The sequence below is a fragment of the Oncorhynchus masou genome, chromosome 12 (assembly GCF_036934945.1).
Source record: "Oncorhynchus masou masou isolate Uvic2021 chromosome 12, UVic_Omas_1.1, whole genome shotgun sequence".
In the NCBI taxonomy this organism is placed as follows: domain Eukaryota; kingdom Metazoa; phylum Chordata; class Actinopteri; order Salmoniformes; family Salmonidae; genus Oncorhynchus; species Oncorhynchus masou.
In genome coordinates, this window is record NC_088223.1 from 42,547,510 (window position 1) to 42,570,757 (window position 23,248).

Sequence of the window (23,248 nt, forward strand, 5' to 3'; positions counted from 1 at the left end):
TATTTTTTTAAATTCTAAAATACATATATTGTCCCAATGTGTTTCTTGAAGGCATAAAATATCAGAATTCTTCATTGTTCTTAAACCAATATCAGAATTTTTCCATTGTTCTTAAACCATTCGCATTGACTGACATAAATTGAACCATTCCAATAAATAATAAAAATAAATATTTTCTCATTATCCTCGACCTGTTTCTTCCTTTTCCGTCCTTTTTCACCTCCACCGATGCTTTCCTCTTCCTGTAGTCTCCCCTTGTTCTATCAATCTTTTCCATGTCTTCTGAATCTGAAATTGACTCTAAATCCATCTCATCCAACCAACTCAAAATCTTCTTTCCTGTGCCTGTTGTGCTCCCTGTATCCATTTGCGTCTCCTGTATCGTTGTCAGCGTCCCACTCCCCTCCACTTCACCTCCTTCCGAGGCACCCACATAGCCCGAGGCCCCCCCAAAACCTGTGAGTCCCCAGTGCCTCCACCCAGCCCACTCCCCCCTCCTCCTGAAAACTCCCTCTTCTTATTTCTGAATCCATACTGCTCCCTATTTCATTCGTCTTCTGTTCCATCTTCTCCCCTCTTCTTTTCTCCGTCTCTCCACCCTCCACCACGTCCTCTCCTCCATCTTCTTCTCCTTCTTGCGGTGGTACAACTGCTTCCTCGAAAAGTTCCTGACTCCCCTCTTCAGCCAAAACCTCTCCACAGTTGCACTCCTCTAGTCTCTTTCGGCATCCACCACAAAAATACCTTTCCTTCCCTCCAACACATTCCCTGGCATAATGACCCTGTTTACCACACTTGAAACATTTAAACTCAGGGCAGTCTTTGACTATGTGCCCAGGCTGGATACACAGTCGACAAACCCTGACCTGCTTATCATGTATTACTCTAAAATACTCTCCTCCCTCCAGTGTCTCAAATTTTGTCGAATATGGCAATGATTATACTGTTTCAGTGAATTTTACCTTACAAAATCTTGTCCAGTCCACTATCTCCATACCTGGCCAAACTATCCTCCTTATTTCTGAGACAGCAGTTACACCCCAGCTACTCAGCTTATCCAGTATAACTCTGTCTTTGATGTATACGGGAAGATTCATGAAAGATACGATCATATCTCTCGCCATGATCCTTGTGTCTTTTATCATTAAACCATCCATTAAACAATCCTTTCCTTTTCCATTTCGCATTGTAATTTCGTACTTGCTTTCTCCTTTCATTCTACATCCCACCACCTCCCCACACACCTCTTTAATCGAACGTAGTATCTCCATCTTTGTAACTTTATCTTCTCCCATCAACTCCACTGCCACCGTAAATTCTTTGCCATTTTTCAGTCCTCCTTCATCTCCATGTTTCTTCTGTTGAGCATTTTCTTTGTCCTTGTCCATTCCGTTAGTCATTGCCATGTTGTCCGTCATAGTAAACAAAAATTAGACCCAAAAACTCTCCCCCAAGCAGCAAAACTGCAAAGGGGGAAAAAACAAACCAAACTTAAACTTGTTCAAATGCAAACAAACACTCACTCACGACTTAATCACCAACACCTGTCTCACTTTCCAAACAGGAAGTGCTCACTCAGGCCGGTATCTCTTGGTGCACTACATAAAGTCAAAGTGAATCTGATTAACAGATGTTGCGTTTTCACCAATTAGATAAGCATCTTTTTGTCACTCAAAAAGTGGAAGAAATTGCATATACTGTAGCCATCACTTTGTAGCACAGATCATTGGATGAAATACAAACAAAGCTTGCTTACTTATTTCAAAGCGAGGGCACATTATTCAGCCTTGTGGGAAAAACGGACAAAGAGTTTTAATTCGACAAGGCAGTGATGCTGATGAAATGATGCAAGACCACCCCTTGTTGACAAAAAGTCAACAGCACCTGGTATTCCCAGGCGGTCTCCCACCCAAGTACTAACCAGGCCCAACCCTGCTCAGCTGCTGAGATCTGATCAACAATTTGATGAGATCAGGTGTACTCAGGCCAGTAGCTAATATGAGTAGTGAATAACTATCGTATTTTTAACACTCTGCAAAAACAGCTCGTTGATGAGAGGCTGAAAGAGAATTGCAAGAATCGCCCAATTTCACAGGCAGGCCACAAACAGGCAAATAACAAGAAGCATCTCGGAACGCACAACTCGTCGGTCGTTGTCAGTGGATTGTATTGGCGGGAAGAACAAAAATATCGTCTGCAGGGTAATCGAAGTCGCCGCATCTAATGTCAAGTCACAGGTGAGCTGCCTTGTTAAACCCTAAAAATAAATAATAACACGATTGCGTTAAAAATACCAATTAAGCCATTTGTTAAGATTTCCCCCATGTGGACCTGTTGTCACTCTTACCCTGATGGTTGCTGATATTTCCAGACACTTTTTCGGTTTTATCTGAGGAATTTTATCATTTATATCAGAATGGCCATATTCTGAGGCCAGTTTAGCGTTCATTCAATGACGATTTACTACTCTTTTCCATTGAAGTCCATATTGAGGTTAAATCAATGACTGGAGTTTTTCATTGATAAAAACAAATGACTATTGAAAGTGCAAGTCGGAATCGTGCATAAATTTACTGGTGTCTGTGGTGATTTTAGAAGGCTGTGCCTATTTCTACTTCTACCCCATACTCTTTAACCCGATACCCAGGTACTGTGCTGTAGTCAGGATGGCCGAGCGGTCTAAGGCGCTGCGTTCAGGTCGCAGTCTCCCATGGAGGCGTGGGTTCAAATCCCACTTCTGACAGTTGTTTAGTGCATCTCAGGAGTCATGCTGCTTAGCAGTAATAATAAGATGATGAAATAACAACTTCAAACAGTGAAAAAATAATTTCTAATAAAGTCTCTCAAATGCAAACCTTCTGGAGCTGAGCAAAGATCAAGGAAAATAAGAAAACAGCTGTACTTAATAACAAATGAATGAGGGGAACATTTCATGTTATTGCATTATAATGAGCATTTTCTTTCAGTTGTAAAATTATCACTTTCTGTAGGCTATGCCTGGTGGCCCTTTTGCTACTATCAAGCATGTTGTTTTGGCCGAGTGGTTAAGGCGATGGACTAAAAATCCATTAGGATCTTCCTGCGCAGGTTCAAATCCTGCCGACAACGAAAATGCATTTTCTTGACCCCTCACGGAATTTATAGACCATGAGTTAACAAAAATAATATCTCTCCATATTTTTTTAAAATTCTAAAATACATATATTGTCCCAATGTGTTTCTTGAGGGCACAAAACATCAGAATTCTTCATTGTTCTTAAACCAATATCAGAATTTTTCCATTGTTCTTAAACCATTCGCATTGACTGACATAAATTGAACCATTCCAATAAATAATAAAAATAAATATTTTCTCATAATCCTCGACCTGTTTCTTCCTTTTCCGTCCTTTTTCACCTCCACCGATGCTTTCCTCTTCCTGTAGTCTCCCCTTGTTCTATCAATCTTTTCCATGTCTTCTGAATCTGAAATTGACTCTAAGTCCATCTCATCCAAATACTCAAAATCTTCTTTCATGTGCCTGTTGTGCTCCCTGTATCCATTTGCGTCTTCTTTATCGTTGTCAGCGTCCCACTCCCCTCCACTTCACCTCCTTCCGAGGCACCCACATAGCCCAAGCCCCCCCCCCCCAAAACTGTGTCGCCCTTATCCAGAGCGACTTACAAATTGGTGAATTCACCTTATGACATCCAGTGGAACAGCCACTTTACAATAGTGCATCTAAATCATTTAAGGAGGGGGGGGGGGTGAGAAGGATTACTTTATCCTATCCTAGGTATTCCTTAAAGAGGTGGGGTTTCAGGTGTCTCCGGAAGGTGGTGATTGACTCCGCTGTCCTGGCGTCGTGAGGGAGTTTGTTCCACCATTGGGGGGCCAGAGCAGCGAACAGTTTTGACTGGGCTGAGCGGGAACTGTACTTCCTCAGTGGTAGGGAGGCGAGCAGGCCAGAGGTGGATGAACGCAGTGCCCTTGTTTGGGTGTAGGGCCTGATCAGAGCCTGGAGGTACTGCGGTGCCGTTCCCCTCACAGCTCCGTAGGCAAGCACCATGGTCTTGTAGCGGATGCGAGCTTCAACTGGAAGCCAGTGGAGAGAGCGGAGGAGCGGGGTGACGTGAGAGAACTTGGGAAGGTTGAACACCAGACGGGCTGCGGCGTTCTGGATGAGTTGTAGGGGTTTAATGGCACAGGCAGGGAGCCCAGCCAACAGCGAGTTGCAGTAATCCAGACGGGAGATGACAAGTGCCTGGATTAGGACCTGCGCCGCTTCCTGTGTTAGGCAGGGTCGTACTCTGCGGATGTTGTAGAGCATGAACCTACAGGAACGGGCCACCGCCTTGATGTTAGTTGAGAACGACAGGGTGTTGTCCAGGATCACGCCAAGGTTCTTAGCGCTCTGGGAGGAGGACACAATGGAGTTGTCAACCGTGATGGCGAGATCATGGAACGGGCAGTCCTTCCCCGGGAGGAAGAGCAGTTCCGTCTTGCCGAGGTTCAGCTTGAGGTGGTGATCCGTCATCCACACTGATATGTCTGCCAGACATGCAGAGATGCGATTCGCCACCTGGTCATCAGAAGGGGGAAAGGAGAAGATTAATTGTGTGTCGTCTGCATAGCAATGATAGGAGAGACCATGTGAGGTTATGACAGAGCCAAGTGACTTGGTGTATAGCGAGAATAGGAGAGGGCCTAGAACAGAGCCCTGGGGGACACCAGTGGTGAGAGCGCGTGGCGAGGAGACAGATTCTCGCCACGCCACCTGGTAGGAGCGACCTGTCAGGTAGGACGCAATCCAAGCGTGGGCCGCGCCGGAGATGCCCAACTCGGAGAGGGTGGAGAGGAGGATCTGATGGTTCACAGTATCGAAGGCAGCCGATAGGTCTAGAAGGATGAGAGCAGAGGAGAGAGAGTTAGCTTTAGCAGTGCGGAGCGCCTCCGTGATACAGAGAAGAGCAGTCTCAGTTGAATGACTAGTCTTGAAACCTGACTGATTTGGATCAAGAAGGTCATTCTGAGAGAGATAGCGGGAGAGCTGGCCAAGGACGGCACGTTCAAGAGTTTTGGAGAGAAAAGAAAGAAGGGATACTGGTCTGTAGTTCCTCTTCCAACGTTGACAATGGAACAAAAAGAACGTAGTATAGTGCAGGATGCACCTGCCAGGCAGACTCCGACAGGATAGGACAAGGTGGAAGCAAACGAGACGACAGCTTGCTTCTGGCATCAAAAACACAAACAAGAATCAGACACTGAAAGTAGCAGGAACAGAGAGAAAATAGAGACCTAATCAGAGGGGGAAGAGAGAACAGGTGGGCAAGAGTGAATGAGCTAGTTAGGGGAGATGTAGAACAGCTGAAGAATGAGAGACAGAGAAGGTAACCTAAAAAGACCAGCAGAGAGAGACAGAATGAAGAGAAAGGACAGGAACAGACATAACAAGACATGACAGTACCCCCCCCCACTCACCGAGCGCCTCCTGGCGCACTCGAGGAGGAAACCTGGCGGCAACGGAGGAAATCATCGATCAGCGAACGGTCCAGCACGTCCCGAGAGGGAACCCAACTCCTCTCCTCAGGACCGTACCCCTCCCAATCCACTAGGTACTGATGACCACGGCCCCGAGGGCGCATGTCCAAAATCTTACGAACCCTGTAGATGGGTGCGCCCTCGACAAGGATGGGGGGGGAGGGACGAGCGGGGGCGCGAAGAACGGGCTTAACACAGGAGACATGGAAGACCGGGTGAACGCGACGAAGATAGCGCGGGAGAAGAAGTCGCACTGCGACAGGATTAATGACCTGGGAAATACGGAACGGACCAATGAACCGCGGGGCCAACTTGCGAGAAGCTGTCTTAAGGGGAAGGTTCTGAGTGGAGAGCCATACTCTCTGACCGCAACAATATCTAGGACTCTTGGTCCTACGCTTATTAGCGGCCCTCACAGTCTGCGCCCTATTACGGCAAAGTGCCGACCTGACCCCCTTCCAGGTGCGCTCGCAACGCTGGACAAAAGCCTGAGCGGAGGGGACGCAGGACTCGGCGAGCTGAGATGAGAACAGCGGAGGCTGGTACCCGAGGCTACTCTGAAAAGGAGATAGACCGGTAGCAGACGAGGGAAGCGAGTTGTGGGCGTACTCTGCCCAGGGGAGCTGTTCTGACCAAGACGCAGGGTTACGAAAAGAAAGACTGCGTAAAATGCGACCAACAGTCTGATTGGCCCGTTCGGCTTGACCGTTAGACTGGGGATGAAAGCCGGACGAGAGACTGACGGAAGCCCCAATCAAACGGCAAAACTCCCTCCAAAATTGAGACGTGAACTGCGGGCCTCTGTCGGAAACGACGTCAGACGGAAGGCCATGAATTCGGAAAACATTCTCGATAATGATCTGAGCCGTCTCCTTAGCAGAAGGGAGCTTAGCGAGAGGAATGAAATGAGCCGCCTTAGAGAATCTATCGACAACCGTAAGAATAACTGTCTTCCCCGCTGATGAAGGCAGTCCGGTGATGAAATCTAAAGCGATGTGAGACCACGGTCGAGAGGGAATGGGAAGCGGTCTGAGACGGCCGGCAGGAGGAGAGTTCCCAGATTTAGTCTGCGCGCAGACCGAACAAGCGGCGACAAATCGACGCGCGTCACGTTCCCGAGTGGGCCACCAGAAACGCTGGCGAATGGAAGCGAGCGTACCCCGAACGCCGGGGTGGCCGGCTAACTTGGCAGAGTGGGCCCACTGAAGAACGGCCGGACGAGTAGGAACGGGAACGAACAGAAGGTTCCTAGGACAAGCTCGCGGCGACGGAGTGTGAGCGAGTGCTTGCTTTACCTGCCTCTCAATTCCCCAGACAGTCAACCCGACAACACGCCCTTCAGGGAGAATCCCCTCGGGGTCGGTGGAGACCTCAGAAGAACTGAAGAGACGAGATAAAGCATCAGGCTTGGTGTTTTTTGAGCCCGGACGATAAGAAATAACAAACTCGAAACGAGCGAAAAACAGAGCCCAACGAGCCTGACGCGCATTAAGTCGTTTGGCTGAACGGATGTACTCAAGGTTCCTATGGTCAGTCCAAACGACAAAAGGAACGGTCGCCCCCTCCAACCACTGTCGCCATTCGCCTAGGGCTAAGCGGATGGCGAGCAGTTCGCGATTACCAACATCATAGTTACGTTCTGACGGCGATAAGCGATGAGAGAAAAACGCGCAAGGATGGACCTTGCCGTCAGAGAGAGCGCTGAGAAAGAATGGCTCCCACGCCCACCTCTGACGCGTCAACCTCAACAACAAACTGACTAGAGATGTCAGGTGTAACAAGAATAGGTGCGGATGTAAAACGATTCTTAAGAAGATCAAAAGCTCCCTGGGCGGAAACGGACCACTTAAAGCACGTCTTAACAGAAGTAAGGGCTGTGAGGGGAGCTGCCACCTGACCGAAATTACGGATGAAACGACGATAGAAATTAGCGAAGCCCAGAAAGCGCTGCAGCTCGACGCGTGACTTAGGAACGGGCCAATCAATGACAGCCTGGACCTTAGCGGGATCCATCTTAATGCCCTCAGCGGAAATAACGGAACCGAGAAAAGGGACAGAGGCGGCATGAAAAGTGCACTTCTCAGCCTTCACATAAAGACAGTTCTCCAAAAGGCGCTGGAGGACGCGTCGCACGTGCTGAACATGAATCGAGAGAGACGGTGAAAAAATCAGGATATCGTCCATGTAAACGAAAACAAAAATGTTCAGCATGTCTCTCAGGACGTCGTTAACTAGTGCCTGAAAGACAGCTGGAGCGTTAACGAGGCCGAAAGGAAGAACCCGGTATTCAAAGTGCCCTAACGGAGTGTTAAACGCCGTCTTCCACTCGTCCCCCTCCCTGATGCGCACGAGATGGTAGGCGTTACGAAGGTCCAATTTGGTGAAAAACCTGGCTCCCTGCAGGATCTCGAAGGCTGAAGACATAAGAGGAAGCGGATAACGATTCTTAACTGTTATGTCATTCAGCCCTCGATAATCCACGCATGGGCGCAGGGACCCGTCCTTCTTCTGAACAAAAAAAAACCCCGCTCCGGCGGGAGAGGAGGAGGAGACTATGGTACCGGCGTCGAGCGAAACCGACAAATAATCCTCGAGAGCCTTACGTTCGGGAGCCGACAGAGAGTATAATCTACCCCGGGGGGAGTAGTTCCCGGAAGGAGATCAATACTACAGTCATACGACCGGTGTGGAGGGAGAGAAGTGGCCTTGGAACGACTGAACACCGTGCGCAGATCGTGATACTCCTCCGGCACCCCTGTCAAATCGCCAGGCTCCTCCTGTGAAGAAGAGACAGAGGAAACAGGAGGGATAGCAGACATTAAACAGGTCACATGACAAGAAACATTCCAGGATAGGATAGTATTACTAGACCAATTAATAGAAGGGTTATGGCGCACTAGCCAGGGATGACCCAAAACAACAGGTGTAAAAGGTGAACGAAAAATTAGAAAAGAAATGGTTTCGCTATGATTACCAGAGACAGTGAGGGTTAAAGGCAGCGTCTCACGCTGAATCTTGGGGAGAGAACTACCATCTAAAGCGAACAAGGCCGTGGGCTCCCTAACTGTCTGAGAGGAATGTCATGTTCCCGAGCCCAGGTCTCGTCCATAAAACAGCCCTCCGCCCCAGAGTCTATCAAGGCACTGCAGGAAGCAGATGAACCGGGCCAGCGGAGATGGACCGGAAAGGTAGTGCGTGATCCAGAAGGAGAGGCCTGAGTAGTTGCGCTCACCAGTAGCCCTCCTCTTACTGATGAGCTCTGGCTTTTACTGGACATGAGGTGACAAAATGACCAGCGGAGCCGCAGTAGAGACAGAGGCGATTGGTGATTCTCCGTTCCTTCTCCTTGGCCGAGATGCGGATACCCCCAGCTGCATAGGCTCAGCATCCGAGCCGGCGGAGGAGGGTGGCAGTGATGCGGCAGGTGGCAGTGATGTGGAGAGGGGAGCAACGGAGAACGCGAGCTCCTTTCCACGTGCTCGGCGACGAAGATCAAACCGTCGCTCTATGCGAATAGCGAGAGCTATTAAGGAGTCCAGACTGGAAGGAACCTCCCGGGAGAGGATCTCATCCTTAACCTCGACGAGGAGACCCTCCAGAAAACGAGCGAGCAAAGCCGGCTCGTTCCAGTCACTAGAGGCAGCGAGAGTGCGAAACTCAATAGAATAATCCGTTATGGATCGATTCCCCTGACATAGGGAAGACAGGGCCCTGGAAGCCTCCTCCCCAAAAACAGAACGGTCAAAAACCCGTATCATCTCCTCCTTAAAGTCCTGATACTGGTTAATACACTCAGCCCTCGCCTCCCAGATTGCCGTGCCCCACTCACGCGCCCGTCCGGTAAGGAGAGAAATGACGTAGGCGATGCGGGCTGCGCTCCTGGAGTAAGTGTTGGGCTGGAGAGAGAACACCACATCACACTGAGTGAGGAATGAGCGGCACTCAGTGGGCTCCCCAGAGTAACACGGCGGGTTGTTGATCCTGGGCTCCGGAGACTCGGAAACCCTGGAAGTGGGCGGTGGATCGAGGTGGAGTTGGTGAACCTGTCTTGTGAGGTCGGAGACTTGGACGGCCAGGGTCTCAACGGCATGTCGAGCAGCAGACAATTCCTCCTCGTGTCTGCCTAGCATCGCTCCCTGGATCTCGACGGCGGAGTGAAAAGGGTCCGGAGCCGCTGGGTCCATTCTTGGTCTGATTCTTCTGTTATGTACTTGAGTGAAGACCCAAAAGCGGTTTTAACAGAAAACAGAGTTCTTTAATGAAAAACAGGAATGGCATAAATCCTCTTCCAACGTTGACAATGGAACAAAAAGAACGTAGTATAGTGCAGGATGCACCTGCCAGGCAGACTCCGACAGGATAGGACAAGGTGGAAGCAAACGAGACGACAGCTTGCTTCTGGCATCAAAAACACAAACAAGAATCAGACACTGAAAGTAGCAGGAACAGAGAGAGAAATAGAGACCTAATCAGAGGGGGAAGAGAGAACAGGTGGGCAAGAGTGAATGAGCTAGTTAGGGGAGATGTAGAACAGCTGAAGAATGAGAGACAGAGAAGGTAACCTAAAAAGACCAGCAGAGAGAGACAGAGTGAAGAGAAAGGACAGGAACAGACATAACAAGACATGACAGATACAAGCCTTTTCTCTATCTACAGTATCATCCACATTATCACAAACAGTTACAGTGCCTTGCGAAAGTATTCGGCCCCCTTGAACTTTGCGACCTTTTGCCACATTTCAGGCTTCAAACATAAAGATATAAAACTGTATTTTTTTGTGAAGAATCAACAACAAGTGGGACACAATCATGAAGTGGAACGACATTTATTGGATATTTCAAACTTTTTTAACAAATCAAAAACTGAAAAATTGGGCGTGCAAAATTATTCAGCCCCCTTAAGTTAATACTTTGTAGTGCCACCTTTTGCTGCGATTACAGCTGTAAATCGCTTGGGGTATGTCTCTATCAGTTTTGCACATCGAGAGACTGACATTTTTTCCCATTCCTCCTTGCAAAACAGCTCTAGCTCAGTGAGGTTGGATGGAGAGCATATGTGAACAGCAGTATTCAGTTCTTTCCACAGATTCTCGATTGGATTCAGGTCTGGACTTTGACTTGGCCATTCTAACACCTGGATATGTTTATTTTTGAACGATTCCATTGTAGATTTTGCTTTATGTTTTGGATCATTGTCTTGTTGGAAGACAAGTCTTCGTCCCAGTCTCAGGTCTTTTGCAGACTCCATCAGGTTTTCTTCCAGAATGGTCCTGTATTTGGCTCCATCCATCTTCCCATCAATTTTAACCATCTTCCCTGTCCCTGCTGAAGAAAAGCAGGCCCAAACCATGATGCTGCCACCACCATGTTTGACAGTGGGTATGGTGTGTTCAGGGTGATGAGCTGTGTTGCTTTTACGCCAAACATAACGTTTTGCATTGTTGCCTTAAAAGTTCAATTTTGGTTTCATCTGACCAGAGCACCTTCTTCCACATGTTTGGTGTGTCTCCCAGGTGGCTTGTGGCAAACTTTAAACGACACTTTTTATGGATATCTTTAAGAAATGGCTTTCTTCTTGCCACTCTTCCATAAAGGCCAGATTTGTGCAATATACGACTGATTGTTGTCCTATGGACAGAGTCTCCCACCTCAGCTGTAGATCTCTGCAGTTCATCCAGAGTGATCATGGGCCTCTTGGCTGCATCTCTGATCAGTCTTCTCCTTGTATGAGCTGAAAGTTTAGAGGGACGGCCAGGTCTTGGTAGATTTGCAGTGGTCTGATACTCCTATTTCAATATTATCGCTTGCACAGTGCTCCTTGGGATGTTTAAAGCTTGGGAAATCTTTTTGTATCCAAATCCGGCTTTAAACTTCTTCACAACAGTATCTCGGACCTGCCTGGTGTGTTCCTTGTTCTTCATGATGCTCTCTGCGCTTTTAACGGACCTCTGAGACTATCACAGTGCAGGTGCATTTATACGGAGACTTGATTACACACAGGTGGATTGTATTTATCATCATTAGTCATTTAGGTCAACATTGGATCATTCAGAGATCCTCACTGAACTTCTGGAGAGAGTTTGCTGCACTGAAAGTAAAGGGGCTGAATAATTTTGCACGCCCAATTTTTCAGTTTTTGATTTGTTAAAAAAGTTTTAAATATCCAATAAATGTTGTTCCACTTCATGATTGTGTCCCACTTGTTGTTGATTCTTCACAAAAAAAAATACAGTTTTATATCTTTATGTTTGAAGCCTGAAATGTGGCAAAAGGTCGCAACGTTCAAGGGGGCCGAATACTTTCGCAAGGCACTGTATATGCAAATAGCTTTTTAGTAGCCTACTGCTTTCCATGCTTTCCAATGTATGCCACTTTCATGATTCTCATGAACATATGTGAGATTGTAGGTATCTCTCTGAGGAGCTTGGTTTCAAAGCCCGGCTATGAGTAATCTACCTACACTGTTTCGGTCCTACAGGTGATGAGGGCATTGCTTGCAGAGATGTGCCTGCAGATTGTGCGGTTTGTATCTGAGGCCATCCTGGAGGTCATCATCCCTGCAATTTTCCGTTTTGTACGGATATACAGCCATGTGTCTCCAGTATCCGGCAAGTCTCTGACAGAATCAGAGAGATCCTCTAGCACAAACCTGAAGGTTCGCAAGAGAGGCAGCAGCAAATCCTCAAGGTCTTGCACGGCCAAATCAAGCTCCTCTCGTAATGGGTATGTTCAGTCATTCCTAAAGAAACCGGTTTCACCTAACTATTCATAACCCATTTTGTGAAAATATGTTTTGTTATCTGTGTAACAGTTTACTCTTAATGACCAATTTAATTGATTACTGAATTATGCATTGATGTGACTACCGTGTCTACTATTGAATATGGAATGCTGTATTGTTTGCTTTGTATTCTCAAAGGTCTCAGACAGTGTTGCCAAATACTCAGGGAGATGGTGAGTCTATTTCATCTGAGCCACTCAGTGACTTTTTTGGGATCACTGAGGACAGTCTCCTCACTGGTGTCCAGGATTCCTTCAAAAAGTCGCTGAACAATGTCCTCTGTATGCAAAGAGAGGGCCAGGTAGACACTCAAAGTCTATCCCGGGTTATTGTTGGAGAAGTGTCAAAGAAGGTCAATTCCATAATCTCTGTGGCCATCCAAACTCCCATCTCTGGGCGAATGTCCCCTGTCATTTTTGCCAGTGGTGGTGTCTCCAGCACCAAGGTGGTTGAGGAGATGGTGTCTGGAGTTTCCAACATACTTCAGATGTACATTAATGGGAAGAGTGTTGAGCAGAGTGTTGTTCTCAGAGAGGATGGTGTTGAGGTGGATATGACACATTTAACAGGACAGGTCATGACAGCCCTCAGTGGCACTGTTTTGAACTTCAGCAATAAGGAGGAAAATGAACCCGACAAGAGGGAACTGCTTTGTGTTGTTGCTGACCATATGAAGATGCTTGAAGCTTGTAAAAGTCCCGAGGAGATGCTAAAACAAGGAGAGAGCAACCTAAATATCAAAGGTGCCAAATCTAGTCTTCGTCTGTCAACACAAAGTATGGACAGACTACTCACTGAGGAGTTTCAGACCAAGGCCACTGAATCGATCCGGGAGATCGTTAAAACATTCAGGGGTTGTACATCATGTTGTTCTGGCACTACATCATCTTGTCCAACTCCTATGATAGGTGAGATCAGAGACCTTATGATTGACCCTGAGGCCTCTGAGTTGGTAAGTACCTTTGTTTCAGACATGGACAATCTTACCCAGTCTATCAGGGCATCCTGCTCCCCTGCACAGGGTGAGCAGATCCTTCTTGAAAATTATCAAAGTAAGATCTGGTCTTACACTGTTGGTTGTTACTACGACTTGAAAAATACGCTGAAGAGGCTTCTTACCTGTCCAGAAAAAGGGGATCTCGGAAGTACATTTGTGGAGAGCACAAAAGATTCTTTCACAATGGTTCCAACTTTGTGCCTGGACGTCGGTCGTTCCAGTAATGGTGAGGCTGTCACATCGGACTCCATTTCTTGTAAACCACTTTTAATAACCCCCTCATCTATGAATGAACAAAAAGGACAAAGTGAGACCCCAACACCTATCTTGGCTCTCAACAAGTATTTGCAAGACCAAGTCCTCCTTGACACCACAAAAGCGATTGCCAGCCAGGTTCTAGTCTTGTATAAGACTGAGGTGATGGAGAAGTTCTCATCTTCTGTTGGAGAGTGTGATTCTGAAGAGTCTCTGGAGGCCATTCTATTTGTGGATGGCATCATGTCTGACTTGAATGATTTCACCAGTTCTTGTTCTGCCTCACCTAGTGAAAGTTTAGATTCTCAGGTAACTTGTAATAGGGATTCTCTTGAAATCCAAGCGGACCTTCAAACCTGTACCAAGGAGGTCATTAGTCAAATCCTCACTGTGTATCACTCTGAGGAATCCATGGAGGAATGCTTCTCTTGCCTAAAAGGAGATACAGAAGACCTGTCCAAGCTTTTGGATGCCGTTGTTTCTCAGATTGACGTCCTTGCCGCCTCCAAATCATATTTATCTGTTGATGACTATGCTGTCAATACACAGGACAATTTGCATGGTGAGAACACCAATGATGAGGAGGCATTCTCTAGAAGTCTTAAATCCACAGCCTTTGACAAACTATGTACTGAGGAGTTTCAAACTAAAGCCTCACATATAGCTGGTGGGATCCTTCAATCAGGGTTGATTGGCATTGTAAATACCAGCCTTGATGGTAGATGTGCAGACATTTGTGCAGAGTCCAGTAATGATGGTGATGATAAAGATGTCAAAATCCTTCAGAAGAGTGGAACTCCACCTTTGTTCACCTCTTCTCTGCACACCAATTCTGCAGCATCCAACATCGTCATAAGCATCATTAAAGACCTTAATAGCTTCACCCAGATGACTAAAATGTCTGATACTTCAGTGTCTAGCCAGTTAGAGAGATCACTGTCAGCTTCAACCCTTCCTGTCAGTGTTCACAACGGGGCCAATGTGAAAGGAAAGATCATTTGGCCAGGCACTGTTAACCTGTTCAACAATGTGTTCACCAAGGTCAAGGACTTTTTTGCCCAGCAACAACCGGTCCTCCTAGACAGTGTGGTTGAGGCCCCCAAACATACCGAATCCATATGCAGAACTGCTACTTCTACAAAAATGATTTACAGTGAACATGAAGGCAGCCAGACCAGCATGGTAAATTATTCCAAAGCCTTAATTAGTCAGACTCTGAAAACAATCCAGAGGAGAGTGTCTATGTCAGAGAGGATGAGCACCTCAGAGAAAGGCCTCTTGACTCGTTCCATCGTGGGCTCCATGTTGGAGGATGTTGACATGGTGAGAACTGATAGACACGAGATACACCGGCCATCCTCCTCAAAGTCCTTCCTGTCCATCACCTCTGCCATGACCAGAGGGTCCCAGAGTGATTTTACAAATTCTCTTCCAGGCACTCCAGTCCCCGATGAGTGGCCTGTTTTAAGCTATTGTCCTATCATTAGGAGTTCGGTCATTGATATGAGTGACTCCTCAACTCATTCACAAGGGTCAGCAAATTACACAAGGCAAACCATCTCTGCCATAGTTGACATTGTTATGGAGGTCATTCCAAGAGAAGATACGGAACACATAGCCACTGCAGATGATGTCACTTCTTTTACAAGAAGACTTGCGAGACTCAGCCCCAGGGACGGTCTTCAGAACTTCTCACATGAGCTCACTGACAAAGTTTATGAGCTCATAAAGAGTCACAACACCCCCCAGGATCTTTTTGTGCCAGCTGGCAAGACCGTGTCTGACTCTATTCTTTTGAAGCTGAAGACAGGATTGAATGCTTCTGAAGAATCCAGGGAGTTTCCATCTGACCTTGTGTACTCCTTTGCTACGGAGTCAATAAAACGTCTGCTACAGCAGATTGTCTTCTGGCTTCCTCCACCATCACAAGGATCCGATTTCTGCCAAACTATCATCTCTGATGGTTCTCTGCAGGACACAAGTCGGCTTATCCCGAGTTCTTCTGACATCTCCATTAGTTCCTCACAGTTTTACTGTGACACAAAGAGCCTTTTCACCAATATAATGGTCAATCAGGTCATGGATACCTGTTCTGTGGCCTCCAATTCATCAGAAGAATTATCAGAGTTGATGAACATAATCAATGGGTTGTCCCCAACTGATGCTGGAACACTTGACTCTGACAGACCGGCTCTCATGACCACTAGCCGTCAGTCTAGTGCCAAATCATTGCCTAGACCATCTCTGTCTGGCAGCAGCACACCAAACGGTGGAACTGTGGATATTCAAGTTTTAGGAGAGGTGGAATCCAAGATGGACAACAAAGATCTGGAGATGTCTAGTGCCTCTGTGCATCCATCAACTCCATCAGCCATGGACTCTGATACACATGCATCATGTGACTCCACTAGCAATGACTACACCTCTTTGGTACTTTTACTGATTGTTAGATTGCTGTCAATGATCACCCCTATCACATTACTGGAATCCTCTGACATTGGTGAAACATCAAGAGTTCTCACAAAGAGGATTCTGTCTGAGTTCTGTGGCACCTCAGGCCTTGAACCAACTCAAGCCTACCCCCAGAATCTGAAAATTCAAAATATTTTCAAGGCTGTCTACAAGGGGCTTCTTCAAGAATTCGGGTCAGAGAAGATGCTCCAGGTTGCAATGAAGTCAACGGATTATGCATTTGACGATGCCCTGGTCAAATCATTAACTAGGGAACTACTAACGAAATGCAATGAGGCTAGCTCTTCACCTCCCTCCATGACCCAGTTGTCATCACGCAATGAACTTGGCAGTGACGAGGTAGGTAATTCTGGGCTTCCAACAACTGGCAGAAAGGAAAAGAAGAGAGGAAGATTCAGCGCTCTCTGTGGACTCAACCCAAAGGTACATATGTCATCAAAATACACATTTTTCAGATTATTTTTATTCATTACGTACAGTATGATGGTAATCACTGATACCATTTGTGTGCAATTTCTCCTACTGTATAAATGACTGTTTGTTACCCAGTGTACAAAGAAGGACAACAAGAAGAACCACTGCACTCCAACACCTTCCCAGAACCAGACCCCTGCCGTCAGTGAAACAGGTAAGTCAATACACTCAAATGTGTACTGAACATAAATATAAACGCAACATGCAACAATTTCAAAGATTTTATTGAGTTACAGTTCATATAAGGAAATCAGTCAATTGAAATACGTTCATTAGGCTCCTTTTCTATGGATTTCACATGACTGGGAATACAGATATGCATCTGTTCGTCACAGATACCTTGAAAAAAGGTAGGGGCGTAGATCAGAAAACCAATCAATATCTGGTGTGATCACCATTTGCCTCATGCAGCGTGACACTTCTCCTTCGCATAGAGTTGATCAGGCTGTTGATTGTGGCCTATGGAATGTTGTCCCACTCTTCAATAGCTGTGTGAAGTTGTTGAATATTGGTGAGAACTGGAACACGCTGTTGTACACAAACATGCTAAATGGGTGACATGTCTGGTGAGTATGCAGGCCTTTCGACATGGGGCCATGCATTATCATGCTGAAACATGAGGTGATGGCGGTGGATGAATGGCACGACAATGGGCCTAAGGATCTCGTGATGGTATCTCTGTGCATTCAAATTGCCATTGATAAAATGCAATTGTGTTCGTTGTCCGTAGATTATGCCTGCCCACACCATAACCCTACAGCCAACACGACGCCATATACTTGGTCTGTGGTTGTGAGGCCGGTTGGACATACTGCCAAATTCTCTAAAACGACATTGAAGGCGGCTTATCGTAAAGAAATAAACATTAAATTCTCTGGCCACAGCTCTGGTGGACATTCCTGCAGTCAGCATGCCAATTGCACGCTCCCTCAAAACAAGTCAACCAGCGTTTTTCCTTGCTCCTATTTTTCTCAGTCTCTGTCTCTGAGACATCTGTGGCATTGTGTGGTGTGACAAAACTGCACATTTTAGCGTGACCTTTTATTGTCCCCAGCATGAGTTGCACCTTTGTAATGATCATGCTTTTTAACCCACAAGAATCTAAGCCCTGTCTAGGCCGAGGGGTTTGTATCGTCCTTACTGCTAATAGCCGATACAAATGCATTGAATAACATATTCACTACATGGAAAGTGTCTGTCCTAAATCTGAGAGATATAAGAAAGTTGACGAATATATATATATATATATTTATATATATATATATATATATATATATATATATATATATATATATATATATATATATATATATATATATATATATATTTTTATTTATTTATTTTTATTTATATGTATATATATTTTTGCATGTTTTTCTCCCCTTCTTTTTGGCACTAAACAGTCTAAGCCCTGGGGGTAGCCTATGTAACACTTCTGTGTTAAATAGGCGGAATGAGATTTCTAGGCTACCTGCCGCCCTACATTTGTAAATTATGTAGAATATTACAATTGAAATAATAATAATGCAATACTAATTCTTCACACTAACTAGGGTCAGTTAAAGAAAATGTTATGTTTACATTTTTTCCCCAGCAATTGTCAATGATCAAGAATCCTGCCGAACAGAGAGTGTGTGCTCCACCATGAAGAAACCAGGGAAGCGTTCGCTCATTTCCAGGATGTTTTCAGCTATAGGCAAAGCCTTGTCCAGTCCCTTTACTTCCTGCTATAAAAAGAAGAGCACCTAATCTATATTTCAAAATAAATATTTGAAATTAACATAATTGCATTTTGAGTGTTTTTCATTATATATTATTGGATGATATAAAGTGTAGTAGTAGTAGTAGAAGTTGTATAGTTGACTATATTACTTTTACTTTTAAGATACATTAAAAAAAAAGAATAGTGTGCACTTCTATGTACAGTTGAAGTCTGATGTTTACATACACCTTAACCAAATACATTTAAACTCAGTTTTTCACAATTCCTGACATTTAATCCTAGTAAAAAAAATCCCTGTCTTAGGTAAGTTAGAATCATCACTTTATTTTAAGAATGTGAAATGTCACAATAATAGTAGAGAGAATGATTTATTTCAGCTTTTATTTCTTTCATCACATTCCCAGTGGGTCAGAAGTTTACATACACTCAATTAGTATTTGGTAGCATTGCCTTTAAATTGTTTAACTTGGGTCAAATGTTTCGGGTTCACTTCCACAAGCTTCCCACAATACGTTGACTGAATTTTGGCCCATTCCTCCTGACAGAGCTGGTGTAACTGAGTCAGGTTTGTAGGCCTCCTTGCTCGCACACACCTTTTTAGTTCTGCCCACAAATTTTCTATAGGATTGAGATCAGGGCTTTGTGATGGCCACTCCAATACCTTGACTTTGTTGTCCTTAAGTCATTTTGCCACAACTTTGGAAGTATACTTGGGGTTATTGTCCATTTGGAATACCCACTTGCGACCAAGCCTTAACTTCCTGACTGATGTCTTGAGATGTTGCTTCAATATATCCACATCATTTTTGTGGATATCACATCAAATAAAACTATAAATAATCTTATCTAACTCCTTTACAATTTTAGGGGGTAAGTCAAGTGATAACGAGACATAAACCGACCTGGATAACCCTTCAGCTTTGGATAATAATACCCAACCGTATAACGAAATATCTCTCATCAACAAGAGGTTCAATTTGTTCTTTGTTTTCTCAATGGAGTTAAAGTTAAATTCACTCCTTTGTTTTTCATCCTTGCATATAACAATTTCAAGATAAGTAACCTTATCTTTAGATGGGATACCATACACAGTGGGGCAAAAAAAAGTATTTAGTCAGCCACCAATTGTGCAAGTTCTCCCACTTAAAAAAAGATGAGAGAGGCCTGTAAATTTCATCATAGGTACACTTCAACTATGACAGACCAAATGAGAACCAAAATCCAGAAAATCACATTGTAGGATTTTTAATGTATTTATTTGCAAATTATGGTGGAAAATAAGTATTTGGTCACCTACAAACAAGCAAGATTTCTGGCTCTCACAGACCTGTAACTTCTTTAAGAGGCTCCTCTGTCCTCCACTCGTTACCTGTATTAATGGCACCTGTTTGAACTTGTTATCAGTATAAAAGACACCTGTCCACAACCTCAAACAGTCACACTCCAAACTCCACTATGGCCAAGACCAAAGAGCTGTCAAAGGACACCAGAAACAAAATTGTAGACCAAAGTCGACCAAATAAAAACAGGCCTTTGCACCACGCAAGTCGTTGACCTAAATTATATATATTTTTGTTATACAATTGCAAATAACATTATACCATAGATTGGTAGAAATGAATAGCCATCAAGCTAACATTAAGTGTCAGTGCAAATTTCCCTGACATAAAATAAATATATATTTAAACAAAGTTTGGCTCACACAAACAATGCTCTTTCCTCAAGAAATATAAAGTTTTATCAGATGCAAATAAAACTCAGTTCTGCACAACTCACTTGATAAATCCAGCAGTCAACAAACTAGGCGTCAGCGTGAATTTCCCTTCCATTAACAAAAGCCTTAGCTCCCTCAAAGTATGCACTTTTCCCTTCCTTCCTGCTCTCTCAATCATTGGCCACAGACAATTCCGAGCTTCTTTGTCAAATGCTGTCAGATCCTCCTTGAACCTCAGGTTGTTCTTTAACTAGTCATTTTTCTTTGCACTTTTCCATGTCATATCCCTCGCTGTCCTGGAGATGAATCTCATGATCACTGGTCGTGGTGGCTGGTTGTTTTCCCCATCTCTCAGCCTACCCAGGTGGTGAACTACATCCAGAGAACCTGCAACAATATTTCGCTCCTCCTATTGCCCTGCAAATGTCCTTCACTCTTGCTTTGATGTTCTCGTCAGATTTTTCTGCTATTCCATAAATTCGAAGAGTCCATCTCCGACTATACCGGTCATTCTCGTTTACCTTTTGACTCCATTTCAGTGTGTTTCTTCTCCTGCTTTGCAACCTGAATGTTCAATGTTGCGTTCTGCTGCTTCAGAGTTTTTACTTCCTCAGCACTGAAATCAATCCATTTCTTCAGGTTAACGATACTGACAGTGTTCTTTTACATCAAATTCATGATGTTATCTGTACTCTCTTTGATTTTAGCCGTGAGGATGCGGACGATTTTGTCCTGTACCTGGCTCATTGATGGTTCACTTCTCAGCTTCTTTGGAAGTTGCTCCTTGGTTGGGGTATTCGGATATGAATCGCATTCACCCCCTTTTTTACACTGCAAGCATATGAGTGAGTTTCAACAATGCCTCTTTTCTCCTTGGAAGATTCAACATCCATTATCTCAGCAACAGTTTGGTCATGTCCTGATTACAGGGACGGCAGGGTAGCCTAGTGGTTAGAGCGTTGGACTTGTAACCAGAAGGTTGCAAATTCAAATCCGAGCTGACAAGGTACAAGTCGCTCTGGATAAGAGCGTCTGCCAAATGACTTAAATGTAAATGTACAAATCTGTCATTCTGCCCCTGAACAGGCAGTTAACCCACTGTTCCTCGGCCTTCATTGAAAATAAGAATTTGTTCTTATCTGACTTGCCTAGTTAAATAAAGGTAAAAAAATCAAAATAAATAAAAAACATGCTACCAGCTATGAAGACGTTAGCAGGCTAACTTAACCGCACACGCTGAAACGTTTCGATAGCAAGCTTGTTTGTTGGAAATCATCAAAAATATGTCAATGGTTTGAATAATTACGAAATTATTCATTATATGGATAGATATAATTTTTGTGAAAATAACAAATTGCAACTGCAGTCTGAAACTATAAACTTTGTGAGAAAACCCCCCAAAAAATCGTCAGCTGGAAATGTTCCACCCTCTCATGTCGCCATCTTGAACAAGTCACTGATTTCATGGAGCTCTCCTGCGCATCATTTACTTCACAAAATCCTGCAAATGTGAAAGTGCCAGAAATAAACATTTAACAAACATTTAACATTTAAGTCATTTAGCAGACGCTCTTATCACATTGCGAGATTGTAAATATGTGTGAGAGTCAGAGATTTGAAAGCAGATGCTTTCATCAAAAGCGATGTACAGTAATGCGTACGTACATTTTCCGTTTGAGTGGCCCAGGGAAATTAGACTTTTTCAAGCTTTTCTAAGCAATTTTTGTATCTCTTTCTTTGTAGTACTGTATGTATTCAATCATTTCGAATTGATCACTTCCCACTGGGCACATACATCAATTCAATGTTTATTCCACGTTGGTTCAACGTAATTTAATTGGAATTACATGGATATTCTGTCACAGTGAATTTTGTAATCTGCAGTCAATTTCATTATGTTTTCATGTGCCATGATTCTGACATTTCACATATGATCCTCATAGGATTAGGCTACATAATTATAGTGATGCAGTAAATGTACTCTCAATTCAATACGATGTGCATGTACATATAGCCATTATATCTATTAAACCCATGTTCAGTGACTGTAATCTGTGACGCAAGTGGCCTAATATGTTTGTGACGTTCCATAGAACCCACGGTATTGTTTAAAACTAGATTCTGATTGGTTTGCAGGTCATTCTACAGTGTAAATTATAAATGAAAACGTGCTTTTATATCAGTGTTACAGATTCACATTACCGAGCGTGTCTCAACCCGTACCACGCTTTTATCTGCCAAAAGGTATCTTCACGCACGACTGGATAGGCCTTTTGGATACGCTTGTCCAAGGTAAGGATATGCGTCAAGCTATAGCCTACTTTTAATGTTTTAGGTCCGAACTCAAGTTACTCCAGTCAAGTGATTAATCATAAAAGTGAGTTGTTTTGACTGAGCAGTCCAATGACCAATGCTGTTTTTGGACTATGAAACCCTCGGCTATATACTATGATGAGCCAATAACATGCATAGATTATGCATCAGGCATTGCACAAGTCAGTGTCTAGGTCAAAATATAAAGTTGCTACTTCCGTCAACTCAAGTTACTCAAGTCAAGTGATTAATCGTAAGAGTTAGTTGTTTTGACTGTCAAAAATGGATGGAATATTCCAAATTACAATGGCAATTATTGATCACAAATTCACAATATTACTTGTATTTCAATGATTCATCCAGGCCCAAGACATAAAGTCTCCTGAAAGCTGTGTAGCAATCATTCCATTGCTGACCCATAGGATAGTAATCACATACATGATTGGCTTCATCTAGAATCATGGATACCTTTCATGTGAGTACTCACACACAATATTTTTTTTACATACCTCAGAAGGAAGTTACCTCAATATCTGGAAGCACTGTCTCGTGTACAATTGCTAATGCTATCTCTGAAATGTCTAACAAAATGTTGACTTGATCGTTTCATCAAGACCTTCTCATCACAAGTTGGAACTAGTGGTCAACATTGGGACAATGCAGCCATAAATAACATGGACCAATTTTTTCATGGAGGTAAGCACTATAATTCTGATGGGTTTAAAGATTGTATTACATTATCTTACCATAGATATTTTTCCTCTAATTTGGCTCCCGTTCCTCCAACAGTGAGCAAGACCTGCCAGCAGAGCTCACTGGAGCAGGGAGACATCCCGTCATCCTTTTGGCGCCTGACAAAGTACACTTTTTTCTTCTAAATAACACTATAGTAACATCTTCTGCACAAAGTTACATTCCTAATAAGATTGGTGTTAAGTGAGAAAGAATCCTAAAGATGGTCCAATGGGCATGGTCTGAAGCCTCTCGCCATCTCAGTATG

General features: G+C 44.3%; 1 protein-coding gene and 2 non-coding genes across 5 annotated transcripts; all 3 read left to right on the forward strand.

The window, feature by feature from the left end:
* The first annotated feature begins 2,660 nt into the window (after positions 1-2,660).
* Positions 2,661-2,743, forward strand: trnal-cag (transfer RNA leucine (anticodon CAG)). Its single transcript has one exon. It is a non-coding gene; the product is annotated as a tRNA-Leu (tRNA).
* Positions 2,744-3,026: 283 nt separating this feature from the next.
* Positions 3,027-3,108, forward strand: trnaf-aaa (transfer RNA phenylalanine (anticodon AAA)). Its single transcript has one exon. It is a non-coding gene; the product is annotated as a tRNA-Phe (tRNA).
* An 8,886-nt stretch (positions 3,109-11,994) lies between these two features.
* On the forward strand, positions 11,995-18,283 carry LOC135550127 (uncharacterized). 3 transcript variants are annotated; one of them, XM_064980639.1, is made up of 5 exons: positions 11,995-12,242; positions 12,439-12,473; positions 16,574-16,652; positions 16,813-16,848; positions 18,093-18,283. In XM_064980639.1, the coding sequence occupies exons 1-5, from the start codon at positions 12,239-12,241 to the stop codon at positions 18,245-18,247; spliced, it is 309 nt and encodes a 102-aa protein (XP_064836711.1). In that variant the 5' UTR covers positions 11,995-12,238; the 3' UTR covers positions 18,248-18,283. The 3 variants fall into 3 exon arrangements, with proteins under 3 accessions (XP_064836711.1, XP_064836709.1, XP_064836710.1); XM_064980637.1 differs by lacking the exons at positions 11,995-12,242; positions 12,439-12,473 and adding an exon at positions 14,424-16,447; XM_064980638.1 differs by lacking the exons at positions 11,995-12,242; positions 12,439-12,473; positions 16,813-16,848 and adding an exon at positions 14,424-16,447.
* The last annotated feature ends 4,965 nt before the right edge of the window (positions 18,284-23,248 follow it).

Coding starts and splice junctions, on each gene's coding strand:
- LOC135550127 (XM_064980637.1), top strand. CDS start 14,441: ATGACTAAAATGTCTGATACTTCAGTGTCTAGCCAGTTAGAGAGATCA. Junction 16,448..16,573: donor TCTGTGGACTCAACCCAAAG/GTACATATGTCA, acceptor TTTGTTACCCAG/TGTACAAAGAAGGACAACAA. Junction 16,849..18,092: donor CACAGATACCTTGAAAAAAG/GTAGGGGCGTAG, acceptor TTTTTTCCCCAG/CAATTGTCAATGATCAAGAA.